The sequence below is a fragment of the Tyto alba genome, unplaced genomic scaffold (genome assembly GCF_018691265.1).
Source record: "Tyto alba isolate M040663 unplaced genomic scaffold, T.alba_DEE_v4.0 Super-Scaffold_16, whole genome shotgun sequence".
In the NCBI taxonomy this organism is placed as follows: Eukaryota; Metazoa; Chordata; class Aves; order Strigiformes; family Tytonidae; genus Tyto; species Tyto alba.
Genome location: NW_024881278.1, coordinates 30,354,706 through 30,376,938, shown reverse-complemented (window position 1 = coordinate 30,376,938; position 22,233 = coordinate 30,354,706). Strand labels below are relative to the sequence as shown.

The window sequence follows — 22,233 nt, the reverse complement described above, 5'->3', positions numbered from 1 at the left end:
AGCCATGCTGTGAGAGTTTTCAAATATTAGTTATAATATTTACTTTGCTTTTGTGAAGAATGTGTTAGTTTAAACATGTCTTCTCCAAAGGTAAAGTGAAATAATTAAATGTATTTTCTCATTTTTGTGGTCCCTTCCACCTAATTTCCTCTGCAGCTTATTTATTTTCAGTGTACACGGGATTGTACAAAGAAACAAGCAATTGCAAGGAATAGTGTAACAAAAAAGTTCGATGGATATTTTAATTGCTTTGTAGACAAGATATATTTATTTCTTTGAGGGGAAGAATAATTGCAACAGCGCAGTGTGGAGATATTCATACCTTGAAAAAAATATTGTATTTCTGAATCAGTTTTATGTATGTGAGGATAACTGTGAAACTACCAAATATTCCAGCAGAGATTTCTGCTAGTTCAGGAAAATGGAATTCAAGACTATGCAAATCCACACAACTTCTTTTACTACAGCAGTTATGTCAGCAACTTGAAAAGAAGCCAACTCCTACTTGCCTTAAGCATGTATTTTGTTAGATATGGCGGTGGTCAGTAGTGATAGGCTGGAATTAGACTTCTGCAAGATGGATCCAGATTTCAGTGTGACTTAATGCAAAAAAAAAAAAAAAGTCCTTAAGGCAATCTCTCTTGGTAGTAGCATGAGGGGGAGCGATGACCATTACCTCAGGTATCATTACTCTGTCTTCTTTTCCCATCCAGACTTGTAGCTCTGGACTATCTGCATGCTAATCTGACTGCTTCAGACACCCGGTGCCACACAGGACCCATATTGCTCCAAGCTATGAATTCACATACAGACCAAGCTCATCATAAAAGTTCCTCCATCCCCGAAAAGCTATCTGCTTCAGGAGCATGTCACTCCCAGTCAGAAAAGCCGGTACGATTTATCTCCTGGCACGTGTGTATAGTGCCCAACACAACAGAGCCCTGATCGCAGTGGCAATAACGATGCATTGGGAGATGATGACTTCTTTCAGAGGAGGTGCTGGGGAAGGTGCTACAAAGATGCATTCACGGTAGCACAACCAAGGAGGGGGAGGCAGAAGACTTTTTACCAAAGGTAATGGAGTGTGAGTCTGGAAACGCTGAGATGTGCCAGGGTTGATCATTACAGATCTCTTAAGTCACAAATGAAGGCCACCGGTAGCAAATGGGTTCATCAAAGCTAAGCCACTTCCTTCCAAGCCTCACACATCCATCCAGACCTAGTCTGACTATCTGCGTTCCTTGGGAGTGGATGTAAGTGTCTACATGAATAGAGTGAGCAGGACTTGTGTTTTTGTGAAATGTTATTAATGATATTTATACTGTGGTAACACTCAGGAACGGTTGAGGCCTCAGGATACTAGTTGCAAACTGTAGAGTAATTACAGTTTCTGCCTGAAGGAACAAACAACAGTCATGGTTGGAAGGTACAGTTCTGTTCAAAAAATACCACTTAGAAATTATATTAACATCTTACTTTGCAAATCTATTTCATGTATGTATTCAGACTCATGTGTTGTATATACTTTAGTGACATAATAAAGGTCAACTGCTTCTTTTCCCTGCTGTGATGACAACGGGACTAAGCTGTTCTCTTTTGTTCAAAAGAAATACCTGTAAGAGTCATGTTACCTGTACAAAGCTGTGGCTAAAGGTAAAATTTAGCCTGCAAAATAGAGGGAGTTTTTTCAGATACTTGTATAGTATGGAAAAGGAAAACAGCAGATACAGGTCTCCAGCTGATTCTCAGCTTACAAGAAGTAATACAGACTGCTTTTTCTCCTTTAGCTCAGAAGAAGTTTGGAGTAATAATATTAAAGCTACACTACTCTAAAAGTGCTATTCTGTAGCCAAAATTGGGGCTGAACACAGCTCTCGACCTTGTCCAACCTCTAATGTGTGAACTGTGGGCTCCCAACCCAGCTCTCCTTGGAGGCTAAGGCTTGCTGCCTGGTGGATCTACAAGATCACCAGGGCCACTTGCTGGCCCTGTAGCTTGGCACATTGCACATTGCCAGTCGTTCAACTTGCTGCTTGGCTAACCTGGCTGTCAGCTCACAGGGAAATACTGTGGCACTGTGCTGCATAAGGAAGGCTGAATGATCACCCCTGCTGAGATGACCTCACCCTCAACATGATGCACGTCTTAAAGGTCCCTGCTTTGCCCTGCAGGCTAGTGCACCAGACGCATCCTCCATGAGACATGGGGCCACAGTCCTGTCTCCTTCATTTGCTGAAAAAAGAACCGTGGAGGTCTGAGTGCTGACAACTTTGACGGCTCAAAAAAAAATCATCCTTCCTCACTCAACTAATGGGAGTGGCCCCAAAGTCGTGAGACTTGAACAAAAACATACGACAGTTTAGCTCTTGCTTTTATGTTGGTTTGAATAATGCTGTATTGGTTCTTGCTGCAGATACTCACACTCTCAAACTGGCTTCTCCTCAGTCCTTTAACCCTTGAAGCAATCCTGCCATCTCATTGGGCAGCACTTCTGCCTCCTGCATCCATCCTGCTCCCAATCTTGCAGCCAGTCCTGCTCTTCTCAGCCTCCTCAGAGCACCGAGAGGGCAGCCCCTATGGCAGGAGGTGTACAGACTGAGGACCTCTCTTTATGTTTCCCTGTGTTCACCCTTTAGTCAATAACCACAGGGGAAAGGCACAAAAACAGCGTGAATTGCTTTCCCAACTCATCTTTAAGAGAATGGCGTGCCTGGTAGGTGGTGTGAGATACTAACTCCTGTTTATAACTGCAAAGTCAGTAGATGCCTTTTCCACAGGAGGTGGGGAAGCAGCCCAGAGCAGGTTTCTCACGAGCTGTGATACCTTTTATTACAGGATTCTCAGGAACCTTAGTAGCCGCTGGACTTGTTTTAGAAAGGCCAGCATCTGGCTGTTTGGTGCTGGACAGATGTGCTTTTTGTCCTTTGGATGCAGGGACTTCCACATGGGAAGAAATTTTGAGCTGAGCTTTAGACTGCAGTGATGGTTCACTGAAGGTCTCTTTCAGCTGTTAAAACTTCTATGGCCAACCCAACATGTTACTGCAGCCAAGCCCCAGGTCCATAACGTGCAAGACTCTCCAGACTTGTGGGGGGGGGGGGGGGGGTGGGGGAGGGAAGTAAAAAAAAATAAATTACCAAAACCAGACAAACAGAGAAGAAAAGTGTGGATTGCCTTGTTAGAGGAAAAAAGAGAACACTGAAAATCAGATCTGCCATGCAAATTTGTGAGGAGTGCTTGACCTCAACCAATTAATCTCAACTAATACTTCATATTTTTTCAAGAATGTTTTTAAACCTCAATCATTTTATGCAAAGCATCCACCTTAACGGATATATTTCCCTTGAGGTCCCTTACCATTTGCTGTATAGTAGCCAGTAATAGACCACATTTGCCCCCTGCTTGACATGACTTAAACCCCACATTTCTTAAAAGCAACTGGCTTCTGCTGTGGAATGATGCAGTTTTTGCCCTCTGCTCAACAAACCCAGCCACACACGTAGCTGTGATCTCATTCTGGAAAACTTCTGAAGGACAGCGGCCTTGTGCACAGCAACAATCCTGAGTACCACATCAGTTTCTCTCTACTTACTCAGTCTTTACCCCACCTCACTGGTTTCAAGGTATTTTTTGTTCCCTGAACACTGTAAAAACATTTAGCATACTCACACTCAGGATGGACAATAATTACCCTTCAGAAGGCTGAACAGTCTGGTTGCTGAGAATGTCTTGCCGGTTAAAAAAGCAACAGATGTATACGCTTGCTAAGAAAGGAGGCAGTGGTCTCACAGTTAACTTAGTTATCTTCAAGCTGGGGATCCTTTCAGGCTTTATCTGTTGGTGGTTTTTTTTTGGTTTTTTTTTTGTTTTTTTGGGTTTTTTTTCTGAACCACCACAGAGTTTCACTCTAGTTTAACCCACTGTGGAGTTAGAAGTCCCCAGTGCTAGTGGCATTTTCTTTTCAAACGCTGGGCTGCAATTCAGAGTGCTTGGGGGCATAGAAGCAGAAGCCTTTAACATCAATGTGGCTCCCTTAGACTGTGACTATAGAAAGCTCCAAACTCCCATCTATTTAAAACATCTATTTATTTTTGAGCAGATTTAAATAGATGAGAACTAAGGAGGAAGGGACTGTTGTGCTCCTAATACAGGCTCTTGCCTGGAATCCTGTCAATGTAAAACCCTCCTGCTCCCCATGCCGGCTGTGTAGCTGCGCCAAGAGCATTTAAGAACAAAATCTCATCAGTTTGGAGCCAGGGTCAGTGTCCTTAAAGCTCTGGAAAAGAGCAGAGGAGAACCCAGGGAGGAGGACCTGGATTCCAAGTTATTGGATTTGCAAACTGTTTGATTCTCCACAAAGTTTCTTGGAAAGAACTCGGACACATCAGCTTCTGAGTATTTTAAAAGATGTAACCTTCGAGTTATTTTGTGAACTTTGTTTTGGGTTTTGTTTTGTGGTTTTTTTTTTTTTTTTTTTTTTTTTCCTTTATTTACAATGCTAAAGGGTGACATCGGTGAAGACTGGAGAAAAACACAAGCAGTTTTACTTATATATTAACTCCAAGCGTCTGGTTGTGGTTTGTATTTTGTTCTTTAGAAATACATACTGCTTTACAAACATAAAGAAAACCAAGAAAGAATACGGTCCCTCCGAATCCTGCCAGGATTTCGGCTAAGAGCGATCTCAAGCCTGTGGCTCTCATCAAGCAGAGACCGAGGCATGCGCTTACCTTTAACGTGGGCAAGTGCTGCTTTGAGTTCCTACACACAAAGAGAAGCATGTATAGAAAACTTTTGGGGGTTCAAAGCCTTACCGCCGTCAAAACGGAACAGAAATGCCCGGCTCCTGCAGCAGTGCAGGTATGCTACCCCAGCTGTGCGGGACAGCTACGCTGCCCGTGCCGCAGGCAGCGCCCGGCAGTTAAAAATACGTATTTTTGCGGTTCCTTCGCGGCGCCGGCTGAGTCGCGGGCTCTGCTCGCCCCGCTCGGAGCCGGGACCCCCGCGGCCTCCCCGTCCCCATCCGTGTCACCTGGCGCCGGCCCCGGCCGCGGCCCCACGCCACGAGCCCCCCCCACGCCCCGGGAGCGCCGCCTGACGTCACGGCGGCCCCAGATTGGCTGCGCGGGGCCGGCACCGGGGCACCCCCCCACACCCCGCCGCCCCCCGCCCCTCCCGCACACACTCGCGGAGAAACTCTTAAAAAGCGGGTGTTTTGGGTTTTTTTGTTAGGTTTTTGTTTTGTTTGTTTTTGTTTTTTTTTTTTTTTTTTTTTCAGCCCGGACTGGCTTAAGGATCGTTTCTTACACGCGCTCGCAGACCCCTGGCAGCTCCGGCAACCGAAACATCTGCTCTCCATTGCGACCACCCCCCTCCGGCAAACACCCTTCCCCTGCTGCTGCTCCTCCTCCCTTCCCGCTCCGGCTCGCACCCGCCGCTTCCTTTCTTCCAACGATGTTTTCCTGCTCCACGGGGCGACGTGTTTGCTGAACTTTTTCTAACAGTTTGGGGGGCGGGTGGGAGGAACCTGAGGCTTTTTTCTTTCTCCCCCCGCGGAGCAGGTTGGGGGGGGGTGGGGGGGGAGGAAAAGCGGGGGGGGGCAGCGAGCGGAGGAAGGATCCGCACGCCGGGCGCGGGTCACACACAGACACGCACACGCGCGTTCTTTTGGAGGAGAGGAAACCCTTGCACCGCGGCTCCGCGAAGCTCGCCGGCTGCAGGGGCTCCCGCTGTGGAAATGGCTCGGATCAGACGGGGGTTCCTCCTCCTCCCCCTCCTCGCTGCCTGGGCACTTTTGTCACCAGCGCTCGCTGCCTCCGAGAAGGGCAGGGTGAGGAGGATCACGTACGTCCTGCAGCCCGGTCGGGGGGGCTCCTCCGGCAGCCGGCATCAGCGCCCGACCCTGCTCGGGGCGGGGGAGCAGCCGCCGCAGCAGCAGCAGCAGCGCACGTTTAACGTCCAGCTGAACACGCGGTACAGCGGCACCGGCACCCTGGAGCGGAGCCGGCGGATGAGCAAACCGGGCGGCGGGGGCGTCCAGCTCCGCTTGGGCCCCGCCGGGCCGGTCCACCCCAACTCCGCCGCTCACGCCTCCTCCTTCGCCAAGCCGGCCCGTTTCAGCCCGCGGCCCAAGCCGCCGCCGAGCCCCCGCGGCAACAGCAGCGCCGGCCCCCCCCTCCGCCCGAAGCACCAGCTGCCGCCGCTGCCGGGGTAAGGCGCCCTCCCGCCCGCCGTGCCCCGCATGCCCCCCCCCCCCCCATCCCCGCTCCCCAGCGCGGCTGAGGCGGCCGTGCCGCCCGCCCGCAGCCTCCCTACCACCTCCCCCCCCCACCGAGCACCTCCGTCGCGGCCGTTGTCGCCTCCCCTCGGGGGGGACGTGGGTGGTGTGGGGCGGGGGCCGGGGGCAGCCCGCACCGGGCTCCTGGGGGGGGGGGGGGGGCACCGCGGCCGTTTACCTGCCCGGCTGCAAACCCGCTGGGGCCGCGCCCGGGCTGAGGCGTCGAGCGCGCGAGGAGCCCCTCAGCCGCCCCGCTCCTCCCGCTGGGGCGGGCGGCCCCCGGCGTTGTCCTTTGCGTCCCCAAAAGCCGCGCTCGGGGCGCCCGTCGGAGCCGGCGCCGGGCGAAGAGTTTCCTCAAACGCTCTTCGGGACGTTTAATTCTTCCCGCCTTTTCTCTCCCCGGCCCAAGCGCCCGCCCCGCGGCCCGGCTGGGGATGGGGAGCGGGGCCGGCCCCGCCGGACCCTCGCCCTTCTTTGCTGTTCCCGCAGGGTCAATGTCTGCGGGGGGCAGTGCTGCCACGGCTGGAGCAAGGCCACGGGCTCCCAGAGGTGCATCAAACGTGAGTAACCGCGTGGGTCGGGGGGTGGGTGTGTGCGTGGGGATGCCGCTGCGGGGGGGGTGGTGGTGTGTGTGTGTGGGGGGGGGGACGGACCCCGACGTCGGCTGTGGGCGCAGAGGCGCGGGCTGAGCCACAGACCCCACCTGCGCCGCACCGGCGGTTGCTCCAGCCCCTCGCCCACCGCATCGTGGGGCCTGGCGGTTGTGACGCTTCACTTTTCATCCCCAAAAGCCCTGCTTGCTAACCTTCAGCTTTGCTTAAAAACGCACAGCGGGTGCCTCTTACCTTTATTCTCAGCACAAGTAGTGACCTTTTTGGAGAGAGCTTTGCAGAGGTTATATTTTGTGGGGAAGAAAAGATGTTGGTGCTTGTGTGTTGGGAGGTTTTTTTTGAACGGGGGCTTAACAGGGTAAAGAATCTGCCAGAGGAGCACAGGTGGGGAGCAGGAATTGCCGTCTACCCTCAATGTCCCTTTACCAGCAGCCCGTGTTATGGTCCTGTGCTTAGGGCATGGAATTTTTTTGAAGTGTTGAACAAGGCAAAAGAAGTGGGTTTGGAGAAGAGGGACGTACCTTTGGTGGGATATCTAGAAACACAAAATATACGCATAAACTAACACCAATCGAGTCAATAGTAGTATGCTCAGTTTGTCCTTTCTAATATGGAAAAGGACGAATCTGTTAATTTAGGCAGGATTCGTGATGACTGCAAATGGCTAAACTGGAGTGATGTTGCCATGAGGTCATGGAAGACTGGAATGACCTATCTCATTAGGAAACCCCTCGACATATCGGTGAGATTGGGCAGCTCTTGGATCATCGCTTTGGTTCAGCAGGACAGATTTTTGTCCCTGAGAGAGTTGGAGTAAGCAAGATACCTTGAAGACACAAACTCTGTTTGGAGTTTTTTTGTAGTGGCTTTTGTCCCTGTGTGGGTTTTTTCACAATAGGGAGCAATCACATTTGTCATCCTCAGTAAGGTCAAGTACCTTTGACCTGCATGGAGCTGTTGCTAAGAAGCAAAGACTATTGCGGTAGGCTGTTAAAGACAAAAGTTCACAATTTCCCTGACTAACTTAGACATACATTTAAGATAGTCTTCTAAATTAACATTTTCAGCTTAAAATACATGCTGCTGTATTAGGTTAGTCACCTTTTTTGCGTAACACGTTACAAGTACTAGAATTATTTCCTTCAGCTTACAGTGTTTGAGATGGTATTTTGAGGCTAATTGCAGAGTTTAATAAACACCTACCTTAGCTGAAAGACTAAACAAAGTGGAAAAAACCCTCTTAATAATGTCAGGAGATTAAGTAAAAAGACTATTTCGACTATTATATGCGTTGTCAACCAATTTTATTTTCACTGTTTTGAACAAAACCAAAACAGTTTTCCTGTTTGTGTCTCTTTCTCTGTCTTCTAGTAACTTTTATTTACAGATAACTTAATAATTTTTAACTTTTGTTTATAAATTAAGTAGTTTGCTTTCTGTCCTTCAAGTTCTGTTTTATTGACTTCTCCCATTATCATTCCACTGTTGTCTCTTTTTTGTCTCTTTTTATTCCTTTCTATTTTTAGGGTCTTTGGTAAGGACTAAATCTGGCAATTAGATTTTTATGGGATAGTTATGAGGATCTCATTTAAATCCACGAATTACTTGGTTCATTCCTTAAGTTATTGGAGGAATGGAGTAGCAGACAAAGAGTTAAAAGAAAGGTGCAGTGATTATGTCTTTGACCTTTTTTTCTTATTTTGCATCTCTGATATTGGGCTCTCCTTAGCATTAAATATTTTTGCTGCCTGCTCTGATGCTACTCTGATACCTCCTAGCAGTTGTATAATACACTTGGCTTGGACCTTCTCAGTTCTACCCCTCTCTTGGCAAGCCAAGGGAAGCACTAAGTGTACTGAAGTTGTCTGTTTTGTAACTTAGGCAGACCATGAGATAGCACTGACTTGATTTAGCTGTGGAAGATTAGTCTCACAGTCGTAAAAGCCAGATATCTCCTTTTCTTGAACCTCCCAATGTTCCTTTCAGAAGAACAGAAACCCTATAACTGAACAAAAGTTAACCCCTTTGTTTCCTGTAAAAAATAAGTGTTTTTTACATTCAGATGGTGGGCTCCCAGTTGTTTTTGAGTGGGTTATTGCAGTTGAGGATTAATTGTGCCACAGATGCAGGCACACCTGAGCTGACTTCACGCAGAGTCAGTTTGGACCTGTCAGGGTTTATTAGCTCAGGCTCAGTATCGCTTTAATAAGCTATTTGGCCTCTAGGGCCAGTTTATATTCTTTTGCGTGGTGCAAAGCCTGAGCTAATAAACCCCAGACCCATACTGGCTTTTTCCAGAGCCAACTTCCATTTGTCTGCATCGTACTTCCAGAACCGGAGTGCTGAGAGCCAGCTCTGATCAGCGAGGCTTATTAGCTCAGGTGTAATCCCAGGCTGGAACAAGCACCATGTGTTTCTGCTCTGCTGCACCTGTGTGAATGAGCCTGCCTGTAACCCACAGAAAGAGGGGTCAAAAGGAAGAGGTACGGTCTTGCAGCCCAGGCTCTGCTAATTTTCCCTCTTCCTTTGTCTTGTGTGGTGGTGTTTGCTAGCCCGGCTTTCTCGAGCACGGGGCTGTGGCTGAGGCTGCCGTTCCCTTGGGTGACCTCCGTCCCAGGCGAGTGGCAGTCTGGCTGGGAGCAGTGGTAGCTGCATCGCCTTTCCCTCGGTAGCAGCAGCAGGGGGTATTTGAAATGTTTCTGTGCAGGTCAGAGGGCAGCATCTGTACAGAGGAGGCATGTGGACTTTTCAAGTCCTTTTTCTAAATTTTAGTTTGAAGCTGAGCTCCCTATTGTGTTTACAGTAGTCACGTTCTTTTGGAAGCCTTACTGTGTGTCCTCAGAACGTGAGCTTCTGTTTTCCTGTTAACTACTTGTATGAGAGTGTCCACTGTATCTGATTTTAGGCATATAGGTTTCCCCCCTCTGTGCCTCGTACTTCAGTTTTACATTGTAAAGTTTTAGCTTAAGAACTTATTTTTCAAACTTGATGTGACTTTGCTTTTGAAGAATGGCATCATTCTAATTAAAAGGATGAAATCATAAAGCTCAGGGTTAAAAGTACTCAGAACTGCTTTGTGCCGGGAGAATAATGTTTAACAATCAAAACCTACCTTTGTGAAGCATTCAGAGCATCCACCTTTGGGTAAAGACAAAGGTTGGAAAAATTCAACCACAGCAATAAACACTTTGGAAAGTTATAAGCACGTGAAAATGTTTACAACAAAGATTGTCTTCCAGTCATAGTTATCATAGGTTATAATCTGTGTAAGCATGATAATAAGATACCACCAAGGCTGGAGACATCATGTTTTGTTAGTACTTGTTGCATTACCAGATTGTTATACAAACATTAATTATCTTTATAACCTGGCTGTAAGGCAAGTAGAACCTAGAGTGTGGGTTTTTTGTTATTTATTTCATTTATGGAAATTGAACTATAGGTTAAATGCAGCCTTGGACACGTTATAACAACTGACTAGAAGGCTGAAACTGGAAATTAAGAGTTCCAGCCTCTCAACTGCATGTTTAGCCTAATGAAACCTGTTGTCTCCTACTTTGTTACTTGCTACTAAATTTCTGTTAGCTAATACTACTTCCTACAAAACATGCTCTTCTGTTTGTTCTGGTTTTGTTTTCTTTTTCTTAATGATGAAGGCAAGAAAGAAATTACCTATTGTATGCAGGATCTGATATCTTAGAAAATAAAAGAACCACCTTATTGTAATAGTAGACCCCTTCTAAAATGTATAATATGTTTTGTCTGGAGTATTAATATCAGTTGTTTACGAGTGTTCTCAATATAAACTGGATGGTTTAAAAAATAGCATTGCCTGGAGGAATTCTAACTTCCACTAACATAATAATGAGAATTAACTAATGCTAGTGGGAAGGAAAGAGTTGGCTGTTAATGGCATACTGAAGCATGAGCTCCTTATTACAGAGATGTAAGAAAGGCTCATAGGGCAAACGGGTAAGGGAGTGGATTTTGTAGGATTATTTTTAGAGTAAATTTGAAATAGGGAGAGGAATTACTGTCTGTGTAGGTGTAGAACCCACATTACACCAGCATTGGCAGTTAAGAGAAAAAGGATCTTGTGTCATTGTTAGCTGAAGGTGTAAGTGTGCATGCATGTATTCCACGTGTGGGCACAAAGTGAGGATTTTGGAGTTAGAACTGGACTGGATTCTTTAAGTTTGGTCATGAAGTTCTTTCCTGTCTGTCATGTGCTCAGGCACCTTGGAAAAGTCATCAGAAAATAAGACAAGCAGTCCATTGTCTCTTTTTTTTTTTTTTTGGTATTAAAATATTATATTGCTAATTCTCTTCTATTTGGAAAGACTTCTTGACTCAACATTAAATAAATGCGCTGTAGATAAACAAGGTGTACTTTATTTTTCAGAAATAGAATGTATACAACAGTAGAGTCTTCTTGCTGGTGAGGGAGACTAGAAAGTTGTGCTAATACTTGCCCAGAGGAAGCGTCCCCTTTGTTCAGTCCCTGAATCTGCACGGCCTCTGTTCATGTATCACTGTTCAGCTTGAGCCATCTGATCCCTAACCCACCAGAGCTCTACTCGCTATTGCTGAATTAGCACGCTACAGCTTTGTGTCTACCTTGGGACAAGGGCATTTCACAATGTGACCAGTAGTTCTAGATCCCCAGTGGTCCAAGACCTGCATGGACCTAGGTTGCTTCTAGCTTGTGCTCCTGAATTTTCTTGGGGAAGGTGAGGGAAAGGTTGCATGCTTAAGTCTTATTCTGATACAGGCTAGGATCCAGACCTGGAAACTTGGAAGCATACATGGGTTCCCCAGTATAGATGTAAAACCCTGTACCACTGAATATTTTAATACTGGTTGCTCAGAATTCTTTCTTTTTCTGTCTTCAGTTTAGCTCTTGGAAATGGTGGTATCCAGGAGAGCTGTACTTCTGATCATTGGAACAGAGTACTTCAAATGTTTGCAGCTGTGCTTCATGGAGGTTTTCTGGTCATGGTTCCTGAGGCTTGTGCTTAATCAGTTTAGTGGCTTTGAGTTTTACCAAGTTCTGTTTATTTACATTGTGTATACAAAGCCTAACTATAACATACTCTCCCCAAATGTTGTTTCTTCTCATGCTAAGATCGTAATCTCAGTAAAAGCAGTAACAATCTCCTTTAAATCATGTCTAAATCAATAATAAATGTCTCAATTTTAAGAGACATGGCTACTTTGACCTCATGTAACTGACCTAGACATTAGTCCGTTTTTGGATATCCTATTCTTTGATGTTTTTAAACACTTCCAAATTGAAAAACTGAAAACCATTACTTGAGTAGCTTGGTCTTGCCTCTGCTCTGGTTGCTACTGTAATATGTAAATAAAACTTTTAAATTTCATACAGAAGGAATAGATTGACTTTTGTAGTGGGGAAGTTCTTCTTAGCCCTCAGTGGTAGTTCTACTATGCTTTATTTTTCCATTTGCTGTCCCTGGGAATGGGGGAGAGGATCCAGATTCTTGTAATCGTTGGCTTTGTCCACATTAGCAAGCAATGTGGTCTAACGGGAGCAGATCTATAGACTAAAGCCTTTGGTTTTGATGACCTGAGGCCCGTGGTATGCATGTTTCAGGGCTTAGTGTTTTATTTTGGACTAGCTGTAGTCTGGTCTCATGAAGTGAATGCCAATACAAGGCTGAAATACATTAGGTGCGTTCTTGGAGTGTTCAAGTGTTGGGTTTATTTTTTTATTCTTTTTTTTTAATTATTTTTTTCTCTGCATCTAAAAGAAATACAGTACACGTGCCTTAAGATGGCCCCACAACATGAACCAAACCTCTGTGATCATGATTGACAAGATATGCCTCAAGAGAGAAGCCTGACCTGAGCTAAAGCAGTAAGGCAGACTGAGCAGTGTCCATCTCCTGGCCATTGCTGGCAGCCAGCCTCCCTCCCACAAGAGGAGGCAGTAAGAGCTGTGAGAAGCTGGAGAGCTGTTAGCTGCTCCCTGCTGTACAGACGTGACCACGCTGTCTGATGTTGACACATTTCAGTGAGGAAATGCAAGTCTACAATTAGTATGAGGTGAAACCTACCCTGTGGTTTTTTTTGTTTGTTTGTTTGTTTGTGAGCCAGTTGGAACTTTACTGGAAGCAAGTAAGGTTATAATGATACATAGTCTCTGTTTCATACAAATACTACATGTGTGTATAGATTTAAAACAGAACAAAACAAAAAAGAACCTTAAAAGAAACTTCTCAAGATGATGTGCTCCTGCACTGAAGCAAACAACAGATCAACAGTGAACTCATTCAGCTCTTTGCAGCAGTTAGTGTTAACGAAAGGAGCAGGACATGCAGTGAAGCTGTGGTAAATCTACAGCACATAAAAAGTCCCAAACAGTTTTTCTGCTAATATAATATCAGAAGGAAACATAGAAAACTGAGGGCTTTAAATTTTTTTTTTTCACTGCCTTTCAGATCTGTTGGCTGTTTGTTTCCAATGTGCAACTTGGAAGTGGGTAGAAAGCTGTGTAGGTGCTGGGGGAGCTGTGGTTCACCCAGTGATTGCGCAGTGTTCTCCTGGTTCTGCATGCGTGCGGAAACAAAATGACGTGTGGACAGCGCAGTGATACTTTGATGCTTACAGTACTTGTCTTGCCCCTCTCTTCTGTATGGCGGCTCTTCCTGAGTTTAGAGAAGGGGAGAGCTGGAAGTGGGCAGGGTGTGCTCCCCTCTCCTTCCTCGCCAGCACAGTGAGAGAGCAGGGCGAAGCGGCTGGGCGGATGGGATCAGTGAGCCTCCCGGCCTCTGGGAGAGTGGGACTGTAGTGGGGGGTGAGGTTCTGCACTCCGCAGGGTCTCGAAGAATTTGGGTGCAGCACCTCTAACGCTGCCCTTCTTTGCAGCCTCCTACATGAAGGGCTGCTTGTGCCAACTGATTCTGCCTTAAAGCAAGCTTGGATTGCCAGGGAGCTATGGGGTTAGTGGAGGGTGGGTGAAGAGGGGCACACACCTCCCTCAGCTGGCTCCTCGTGCAAATACTGCAGTACTGGGTGTTCACGGATTATGGGTGGTTCAGGTGGTCAAATGAGTTTGTGTTCTGTAACTAACATGGATTGATACTGAGTTGGGTTTGAGGTTTTTGGTTTAGTTTTTTTGTTCTGCCTTTAAAAGCACTAGTACTTTACTTGCGTAGCCTAATTTATTTGTAGAAAACAGATCCTCTCCATTGACTACAGAAAGAAAGAAGAGCTTTAACATCTCTCTGCATTTCTGACTGCACACAGAAGGGGAACAAGAATTTTGGGAAGGCAAGATGTTAATTTAAATAGAGCTAAAAATAGTTCTGCTTGGCCATGTTCTTTTTTTGTAAAATGCAGATAGTAATCCCTGTATAAACCTAAAGTATTGGAGAACTGCTTCCTGATATGGGGGGATTGTTTTGTGTCCTGTGGCAAGATTTGTTTTTTCAAAACAGTTCAAACCAGAGATCAGTTTTTTAATTATCTATAGATGGCAGTTTAGGCCTGGATTTTCAGAGCAGCTCAAGTAAACAGTGAACTCTTATTGAGAGTTGGTTTGATTTAGGGAAAACTTTATTGTTCTTAGCATTTTAATTATTATGACTAATAGTCTCTTCTCTGGTATTTCTTTTCTGTAGCACTTCAGTTGTCTGAATCCTGCATAGAGTTAAATATTTTCAATTGTCTCTTTATTGAGTTTCTTTTACTTTGTTCAGTTTCCTGTGTATTTCTTACAAAGTATTTTGTAACAAAATGAATAAGCACTGTAATGAGAAAGGTTAAGAGAATTAAAGGGATTGCATACTGAAGTGCTAACCACTCCTGCAAACAAGGACAGTGTGTAACGTGAATCTGCTGGTTTCCTTGGCTTAGTCCATTCTGCAGTGCATGTTTGTTTTTTTTCTACTAAAATGATAGAAGGATCTGTAGCATGTGAAAAGTTTGTACTGTCAGAATATGTACAATTATGATCTCATATAATTAAATACTTTAAAATGTCTCCTAGATTGTACAATCTAACTTAAGTATTTATAGTATATAAACTTCAGTAATCACAACATGGATGAAAATGACAAGTATCAAACAACATCCTATATTCTTATGACTGATAAAATAATGCATCCTGTAGATAAAGTTAGGATTTTGAAGTACTTGAGTATAGCTGCTATTAAATTCTTATAAATCTTAACATTTAGAGATAATACTGTGAAGATACATAACAAATAATCTTAATAAAGTATGTTATAATTTCATTAGGTTAGGAGAGAAACTGTGATTTGTTTGTTTGTTTGTTTTAAGAGAAATATGTATGTAAAAAGCATTGGGTTTTGTTTTCCTTCTTTCTTGGAGGTCATGTTTATGTAGCCATCCATGCCAGTGTGGGAATGTGTCAGATGTTTTGAAGTGGACCAGTGAAGAATTCCAACAGTGATACATGCTTTTATTTGAAGTATATTTAGGGAAAGAATCCCCGAAGACCATATAGTCATGATAAAAGCAAAATTCCTGTATACGAAGACGCATATGGCTGTAATACTTCCTCTATTAGGAGTGTAGAGGTCATACAGGTTTTCTGTAGTTAATGTAATTTCTTCTGATTATTTAAGTAATTTCAACTTTTTTTTTTATACAATGGTCATACAACATGGTTGTCTCACCCTTAGTCACAAATTCCTCTCTCCCCCATCCTCAATGAATGTGTAGAATTGTTGGATATATTTCTGTTGAAATTCAACTTTGAAAACTGTTTGGAGAGAGATATTCAGATGGAGAACTAGATCCCGAGAAAAGCATTAGGTAGTGAGCATCAAGTGTTTCTTCACTTAGATTTTGGGTTTCTAGTCTCCAGTGTTGCATCCTTAGTCCTGACAGTGACTTAAAAGACTTTACACTTCTATTCTGGATAAAATTTTAAAGTAAGTGGTGAGCTGATCAGTTGGGCAATTTGTAGAGTAGGAAACTATAATAAACTTTGCTCATCTCAGGGTGTCAGCACCATATTCAGATTTTTCTGAGGGAAACTGGAATATGCCTCTTCCCTTTCAGAAACCCACAGCTTGTTGCTCTCAAGAGAAAGTGCTTCACTGCTTTTCTTTTGGAATCGGTGGGGGATCATCACTCTCTTTCAACACAGCAGGAGTTAAAGGTGTCTTTGTATCACAACTTTTTGTTTAGGATGTGCATTCAACCAAAATGAGCTTTGGTTTGATTTCCTTGTGTGATTGAGGAAAAGAAGTCATGAATTAATGAAATAAGACAGTATTTGCTATGCCTTTAACAGTATTCCGATGTTGCATGTAAAAGAATATGAAATGTCTGCTCTAAGAACAGATATATTCACGTCACAGTGTTGGTTTTTCCCCTTTCTGTAAACTTGATGCATGCGTCATGCTGGAATCTGAAACAGCCCCATATTTATAATTCTCCTTTCAATTACTATATTTTCTACTATTTGGTGTCTAGCATGTATTTTGCCTGATGAGATTTACGTACTGCTATGAGAGAAGTTGATATATGTTGTGCCTATGTGTGTAGTGGTGAAATTTGTCAGAAGTCAGTGAGTTCTGCTTGAACTGATGCTTGACTACGTGTGGTTAAGGGTGGGGGGAGAAAAGGTATGTTAAATTTTATGTGGAAACAGAAAGGAAAAATGCTAGCGGATGGGCTTATTAGAAATAACAAAAAACTCACAACATTGTTTGTAGTGTAATCATTGTATCTGTTAGAAAGTCAGGAATGACATTGAAAAATTTTTGTGGACATTTAAGTACTGCCAGCAGTTGTTTGATAAAGGAGGTGCTTAAAAGTGGAGCTGAGGCTAAAAGGTGCAGGAAACTTTTGGGACGTTTAAATTTATTATGAGTTTCTCACTGAAAAGTACATTTTTGTGAATTTCAATTCTCCACATGATCTAGAGACACCAAGAAATAAACTTGTAAATGAGGTGCTACTGTTTGAAGAAGGTAATTGTGATTCAAGGTAAAATCAAGGTGATTAGCATAGGAATCGGATCTTGATGATCTTAACTTAAGAATTATCGGGAGTTTAATATAAAAGTTTTTTTCATGACAAGTGGAGTTACTTGTACCTGTATTTTGATTATTTCAAAAGGTCTGAAAAAGACATTTTTTTTTATCTAAACTACTTCAATATATGATAATATTTTAATACTTACTGATTTAATGTAATAAACTGTGCTTAATTTTAGTATGTATTAAAACGGAAATACATTCTATATACGTAGAAGTTTAAAAATATTTACTTATTTAAAAACTGTTATAAACCTTTTACTTTAGGTCTTGCTCCTGCAGATATTTATATACTCTTTAACCAAAAATAACATGAACACATGGACTGAAAAGCACATATGTAAAGATCAGTCCCAAATGGACATACACATGTGTTGGAAGGGGTGTGTTTGACCCTCATGGTAATGTTATTTTATATTTGCTATTCTGAAAATGTTGTAAATACAACCATACCAGGCCTGGTATGTGTCCCTCTAACCCAATATTCTGTCTGTGATGGTGGTAAGCAGTAGTTGATTAGGGAAAGATACATAAAAATGATGAAAATGTTGGGATACAGCCACAGAAGATGCTTTCAGCTTTTTCTGGTTTAGGGATTTACATCCCTGAAAGAAAATGTGACATCATGGCCTTATTTTTAGTAGATACAGATTTCATTGTCTTAAAACAGCAAAAACAACCCAAGAGAACCCTGTGTTACTTCACCATACTTCTGGAAAGTGAGAAGAGGTTGGTTGTGTTGTCTATGCCTTGCCTGCCAACATGGCCAACTTCCTTGGCACAGCAAGTTTTGGTGCTGAAACTAACAGGTTCAAAAGGCAGATCAGTGAACTCCCGACAGAAAAAAAACCTGTTGAGGGTTGTTAAACACAAAACTAGCACTATTGCTCAGGAAGTTGCTCAGCCTCTCGTTCTTGAAGGTTGCAGTGGTACAGACTTTTACAGCATCTCACTCTGTCCTTACGCCTGTCCTTAGGCATCCACCTTGGTAATGGAGAGAGGAGATGGGACTAAGTGGATCTTTGATGTGACCCACTTAGTCTCATTATTTGCATCTTTGCTAAGCTCCATTTTGAATTTCCAGTCATGACATCCTTGAATTGAATAGGGCCAAGCCTATTGCCTTTAACAGGAGTATATTGGCCTAATTTTCAGTTTTAAACTTAATTCTTCCATGCTCCAGTTTTTGGAAGCTTAGCTTTATGGAAAATAATGATGTTTTCCCTTAGATGTGCCATTATTGTTGTCTTCAAACAAAATAATTAGGTCATACATTTGGCACATTGCAGTTGTATTGAACGCTTTTAAAGCTAAACGGCTGTCTTATGTCAATTAAAATGTTTGTTTTAATCCTTCCCTAAAAATGTGATCTTTTATCCTGTTTTGTGATCTTCTGTTACACAACATTAATGAAGATCTTGAATCAAAGGGTGCACTGCTGTGAAGATCTAATGGCTCAGTTTTTTAACCTGTTGTCACTGTAAACATGATTTGACAAAACTGTGACAAACTGTGTTCTTTATAACATAGTTGCTGGATCTGCTGATGCTTGTTTTGTTCCAAGGCCAGCTAGAGTAACACAGTTTGCCCTGCAGAGCTTCATATGCTTTATGTATATGTAAAGCTGAGAATCTTTCAGGGTTTAGGTTGCTGTCAGTGAAGTAAGAATCTTCAAGTCTGCTTGGGTAAAAAAGATAAGGTCATTTCAAAGCAGGTTCTATTTTCAACTGCATAGTTTTAAATTCATTGCAACCTTATTATGTTCAGTTTGGTAAGTGAAAACTTAAGTTTTCTTAGGCTTCTGAAGCACAGCTTTGGTTCTAAACTGCAGGAAAAAGAGCTGAAGTTTTTTCAGGGTTGTCTTTTGTGCATGTGTAAATTGTTGTTTCACTTCTGAAAGTTAGGAGATATGGAATGATCAGTGCCCTAGCAGAGTGGATATTTTTCTTATATTGATTTTTGGGGTGGTCTTGTTAGCTTGCTTCTGTGTCTGATTTTTGATTTTTAAATAACTTGTTGAGAAGCATGGAGGTTAAAACACATTTATACCTAACGTATTTCTGGACATTTATGGGCATGCATCTATAATAATGCTGTAAAAATGGGACTTTTGAAAATCCCAATTTAGTTGTTTTTAACAGAAACGATGTAATTTTTTTCTAAGACACTCCCAACTGTGCCCAAACTGTTTCATTGTGATCTTTGCACGTTTTCTACAGATGACCCAGATGATGGCGTCACTGTTCTGGTCTTAGTTTCTCCAAAGCAAATGAAACTTAGAATTTAAGGCTGCTGAATTTATTTTCCAAAGATATAATTAATTTCAGCCATGTGCATATAGGTGAATTTTTACTGTTTGTAGCAAAATCTAGGTCTTCAAAGCAAGGTGCAAGAAAGAATTGGCTTGTGTATTACAACATATGCTTGTTGTAAATCCCTTCTCAAGTTTGCAGTGAAAATGGCCTTCAGTCTTCCAGCAGTCAAAGAGAAAATATAGTCTCAAAAATAAGCAGAAATATAAGTAAGCAGATGATTACTCTTTTTGTTGCCAGGGAGATGTGTAATATGCATTTAAGCTAGCTCAGCTAAGTAGTATTGAAAAGGAGGTATGTTGCTGAACAGTATATTGAAGGGGGAAGTATATGTGGGAAGAACCCCATGCAAAGCTCGAGTTAAAGTTGTAGGGCAATTCTGGTGTCATGTACAGGTGGTATACATGCTACATCTGTACCAGATGGTATTATCAGTTGACAAATTGGTCCTCCAAATTAACACAGTTCCATCCTAATATTGTTTTGTATGTATGCTTCTGTGTTTATTTTTATAATAAATGTGTGCATTAAAACTTGATTGAAGTGCCAAGTACTCTAATTTATTTGGACCAGGGCTGTGGACTGACTTCTTTTTAAAAAAGAAAATAATTGTGCAAGTGGATATACCTGAATATGATGCAGAATCACATGTTATGGTTTAAGATATGATCTTCCCTATTTTAGTAAAACCTGTAGACTTTATCATCTGGCATATAATTTTTGCCAATGCTAAAAGATCTTTAACAATATTAATAGTTTGAAGAAGCAAAGTAGCTCAGCAGTGATTCTTCTTATAAATGCTTCATTGCATGCCATCTCTAATGGGACTAATGAAGAAATTACTTTGATAGCTCTTTTAATTAGAATTGTATTTTACTGTTAAATTTCATCCTCTGGATAGGAGAATGAATATGTTTTGCCATCTTTGTGTTATTTTAACATTTTCTAAATTCAATAGCATTCTAAGTTTAAGCATCTGAAATAAATCCTTAAATTAAGCATACATTTGTATTGTTATGTATACATATGATCAACAACTTCTTTTGCCTTTTTTTTTTTTTTTCCTGTTGGTGGGATTTTCTTATTCTTAAAGTTTCTTGCTCATTCAGAATGGAATCAATCCTGCATTAACTAGGCCTACAAAACTGATTGTCGAGTCTGGACTGATTCAGACTTCCTCTGTAGTAAGTGGGTAGAGCAACACAAACAGTGTAATTAATCCTATCTGAAGGCAGGTATCTGAAAGCAAATTGTCTTTGGAAGGATCTGATCTTTTTTCACTGGTGGTACAAAGAATGTATAGAAATCAGTTCAGCATAATCACAGCCACCTGTCTGTCTATTCAAAGAATGCAACCCCTAGGTGTAGCTATGTCTTTGTAGCAGCAGTTTGTGTCTCCTTTATGTTATTACAGTGGTGATATGGGAGGGAATTTCATTTGGGCTGTGGGGGGGGAAGGGTTGAATCACTTCATGCTTCTCTGTGTTGTTTTGGTCATTTGTAACGGGACTGTAAGGATTCCTTCTAGGTACCTATGGAGGATCTGTGTTTATAACTAGTAATAGAATGAGTCCAAGCCTGGATCAGTAGTAAAATACTATAATCTACGTAATATTTTTTCATTGGATGCAGCTGGGTTGTTGAAGTATGAGGAGGCAGGATGCAGGGATGGAAGGAGAATATAAAAGGCCACTAACAGGAAGATTTGAAATAATGCTCTATTTCTTGATTTATCTTGTGCATTTTCCATTTTTTAGCTCACCAGCATTTTACTCTTTGAAGTCATTCAGGTGTTGTGCATGTCTTACATAGGAAAGGAGTAAAAGCGATACCGACTTGTATACTATCTTTTGTGGAACTTAGCAATGTTGTTCTCTCCTAGTCCAATTAACATTAGCAATTAACACCTTTTTTTGTTGCGGGGAGGGTTTGCATTTTGCTTCACGCTTTGTTTCACACGTACTTTTTAAAATGTTTTCTCTTAGCTAACTGTGCACCACCATGCCAAAATGGAGGGATGTGCCTGCGACCTCAGCTTTGTGTGTGTAAACCAGGAACAAAAGGTAATTCCTGTGAGGATACAGTCGTGCAAGACACATCTCCCACTGGAGGCCGGAGCTCTGTTGTTCCCCCGTGGCCCATACCGCAGCAGGCTGCCCAGCAGACCTTCTCTCAGAAGGTGCAGGTCCCACCGAAGGTCGGCCCTATGACTCAGATGGCATTCACCATTAAGCAGAAGTCTCCTGTTGGGTTACCTCAGCAAATGCAACCACAGTAAGTGTTTCTTTTGCTTTTGAAGAAGCCCAGTATGTTAGGTTTATAAAACGTTGTTCCTTGCAAGTGTTTGCAAACAATCATACTTGGAAACTTTCACAGATTTTTTTTTTTTTTAAGAACTTTTTCTTTTAACTGTCAGCTTTAATTGATTTTTAAACTTTTGTTAATTATGAGTCAGATCTCCTCACCTGAACAGAATATCCCATAATATCAGTCAACTTTATTTTCATTAGAATGGCAATGTTGTACTAATTTCAGAGGAGTTATTCTTAATTTACAGTAGTGACTTTTTGAGTTTAGCCTAGAACAGTCTGGCATAGAATTTCAACACCTTACATAAATAAGGAAAGTAAGATTTGGTGCTTGTCTTGTGCTCTGGTTTCTTTCTTCCATTTGCATTATGTATTCTTTTTTAAAATTGTGTATGACTCTATTACAATGGATAATTCTGCCTGCTTTTGTTTGAGGTTCAGGATTGTATCTGCCTGTCACGGGTAGCAAAGCAACACCCTTCTTGTTGGAGAATTTTTTTCTCTCCCTATTCAGTAGCTGTGACTTAGCCAGATTTTGATACTACTTTAGTTAGTTTAAATGCTTCAAGTGAGTCTGAAATTTCTCTAACTATAATGTTTTTATTAATGTGTCTGACCTTAACGTGTTTCAGGGCTGCGTTTTGATACGGGGAGAGGGAGGTGCACAGGAGGGTGGCCGTGAAGTTGAAT

At 42.6% G+C, this 22,233-nt stretch overlaps 1 protein-coding gene across 5 annotated transcripts in view; it reads left to right on the top strand.

Moving 5' to 3' along the window:
- Positions 1-5,199: 5,199 nt before the first annotated feature.
- The window catches only part of LTBP1 (latent transforming growth factor beta binding protein 1), a 199,430-nt gene continuing 182,396 nt past the window's right edge, over positions 5,200-22,233 (top strand). The window contains exons 1-3 of one of the 5 annotated variants that reach the window (XM_042789538.1): positions 5,200-6,210; positions 6,767-6,837; positions 21,220-21,508. In XM_042789538.1, coding sequence (XP_042645472.1) covers positions 5,738-6,210; positions 6,767-6,837; positions 21,220-21,508 — 833 coding nt within the window. In that variant the 5' untranslated portion in view covers positions 5,200-5,737. The remainder of the gene's footprint in view (positions 6,211-6,766; positions 6,838-21,219; positions 21,509-22,233) is intronic. The other 4 variants (XM_042789534.1, XM_042789539.1, XM_042789537.1 and 1 more) reach the window with 4 other exon arrangements.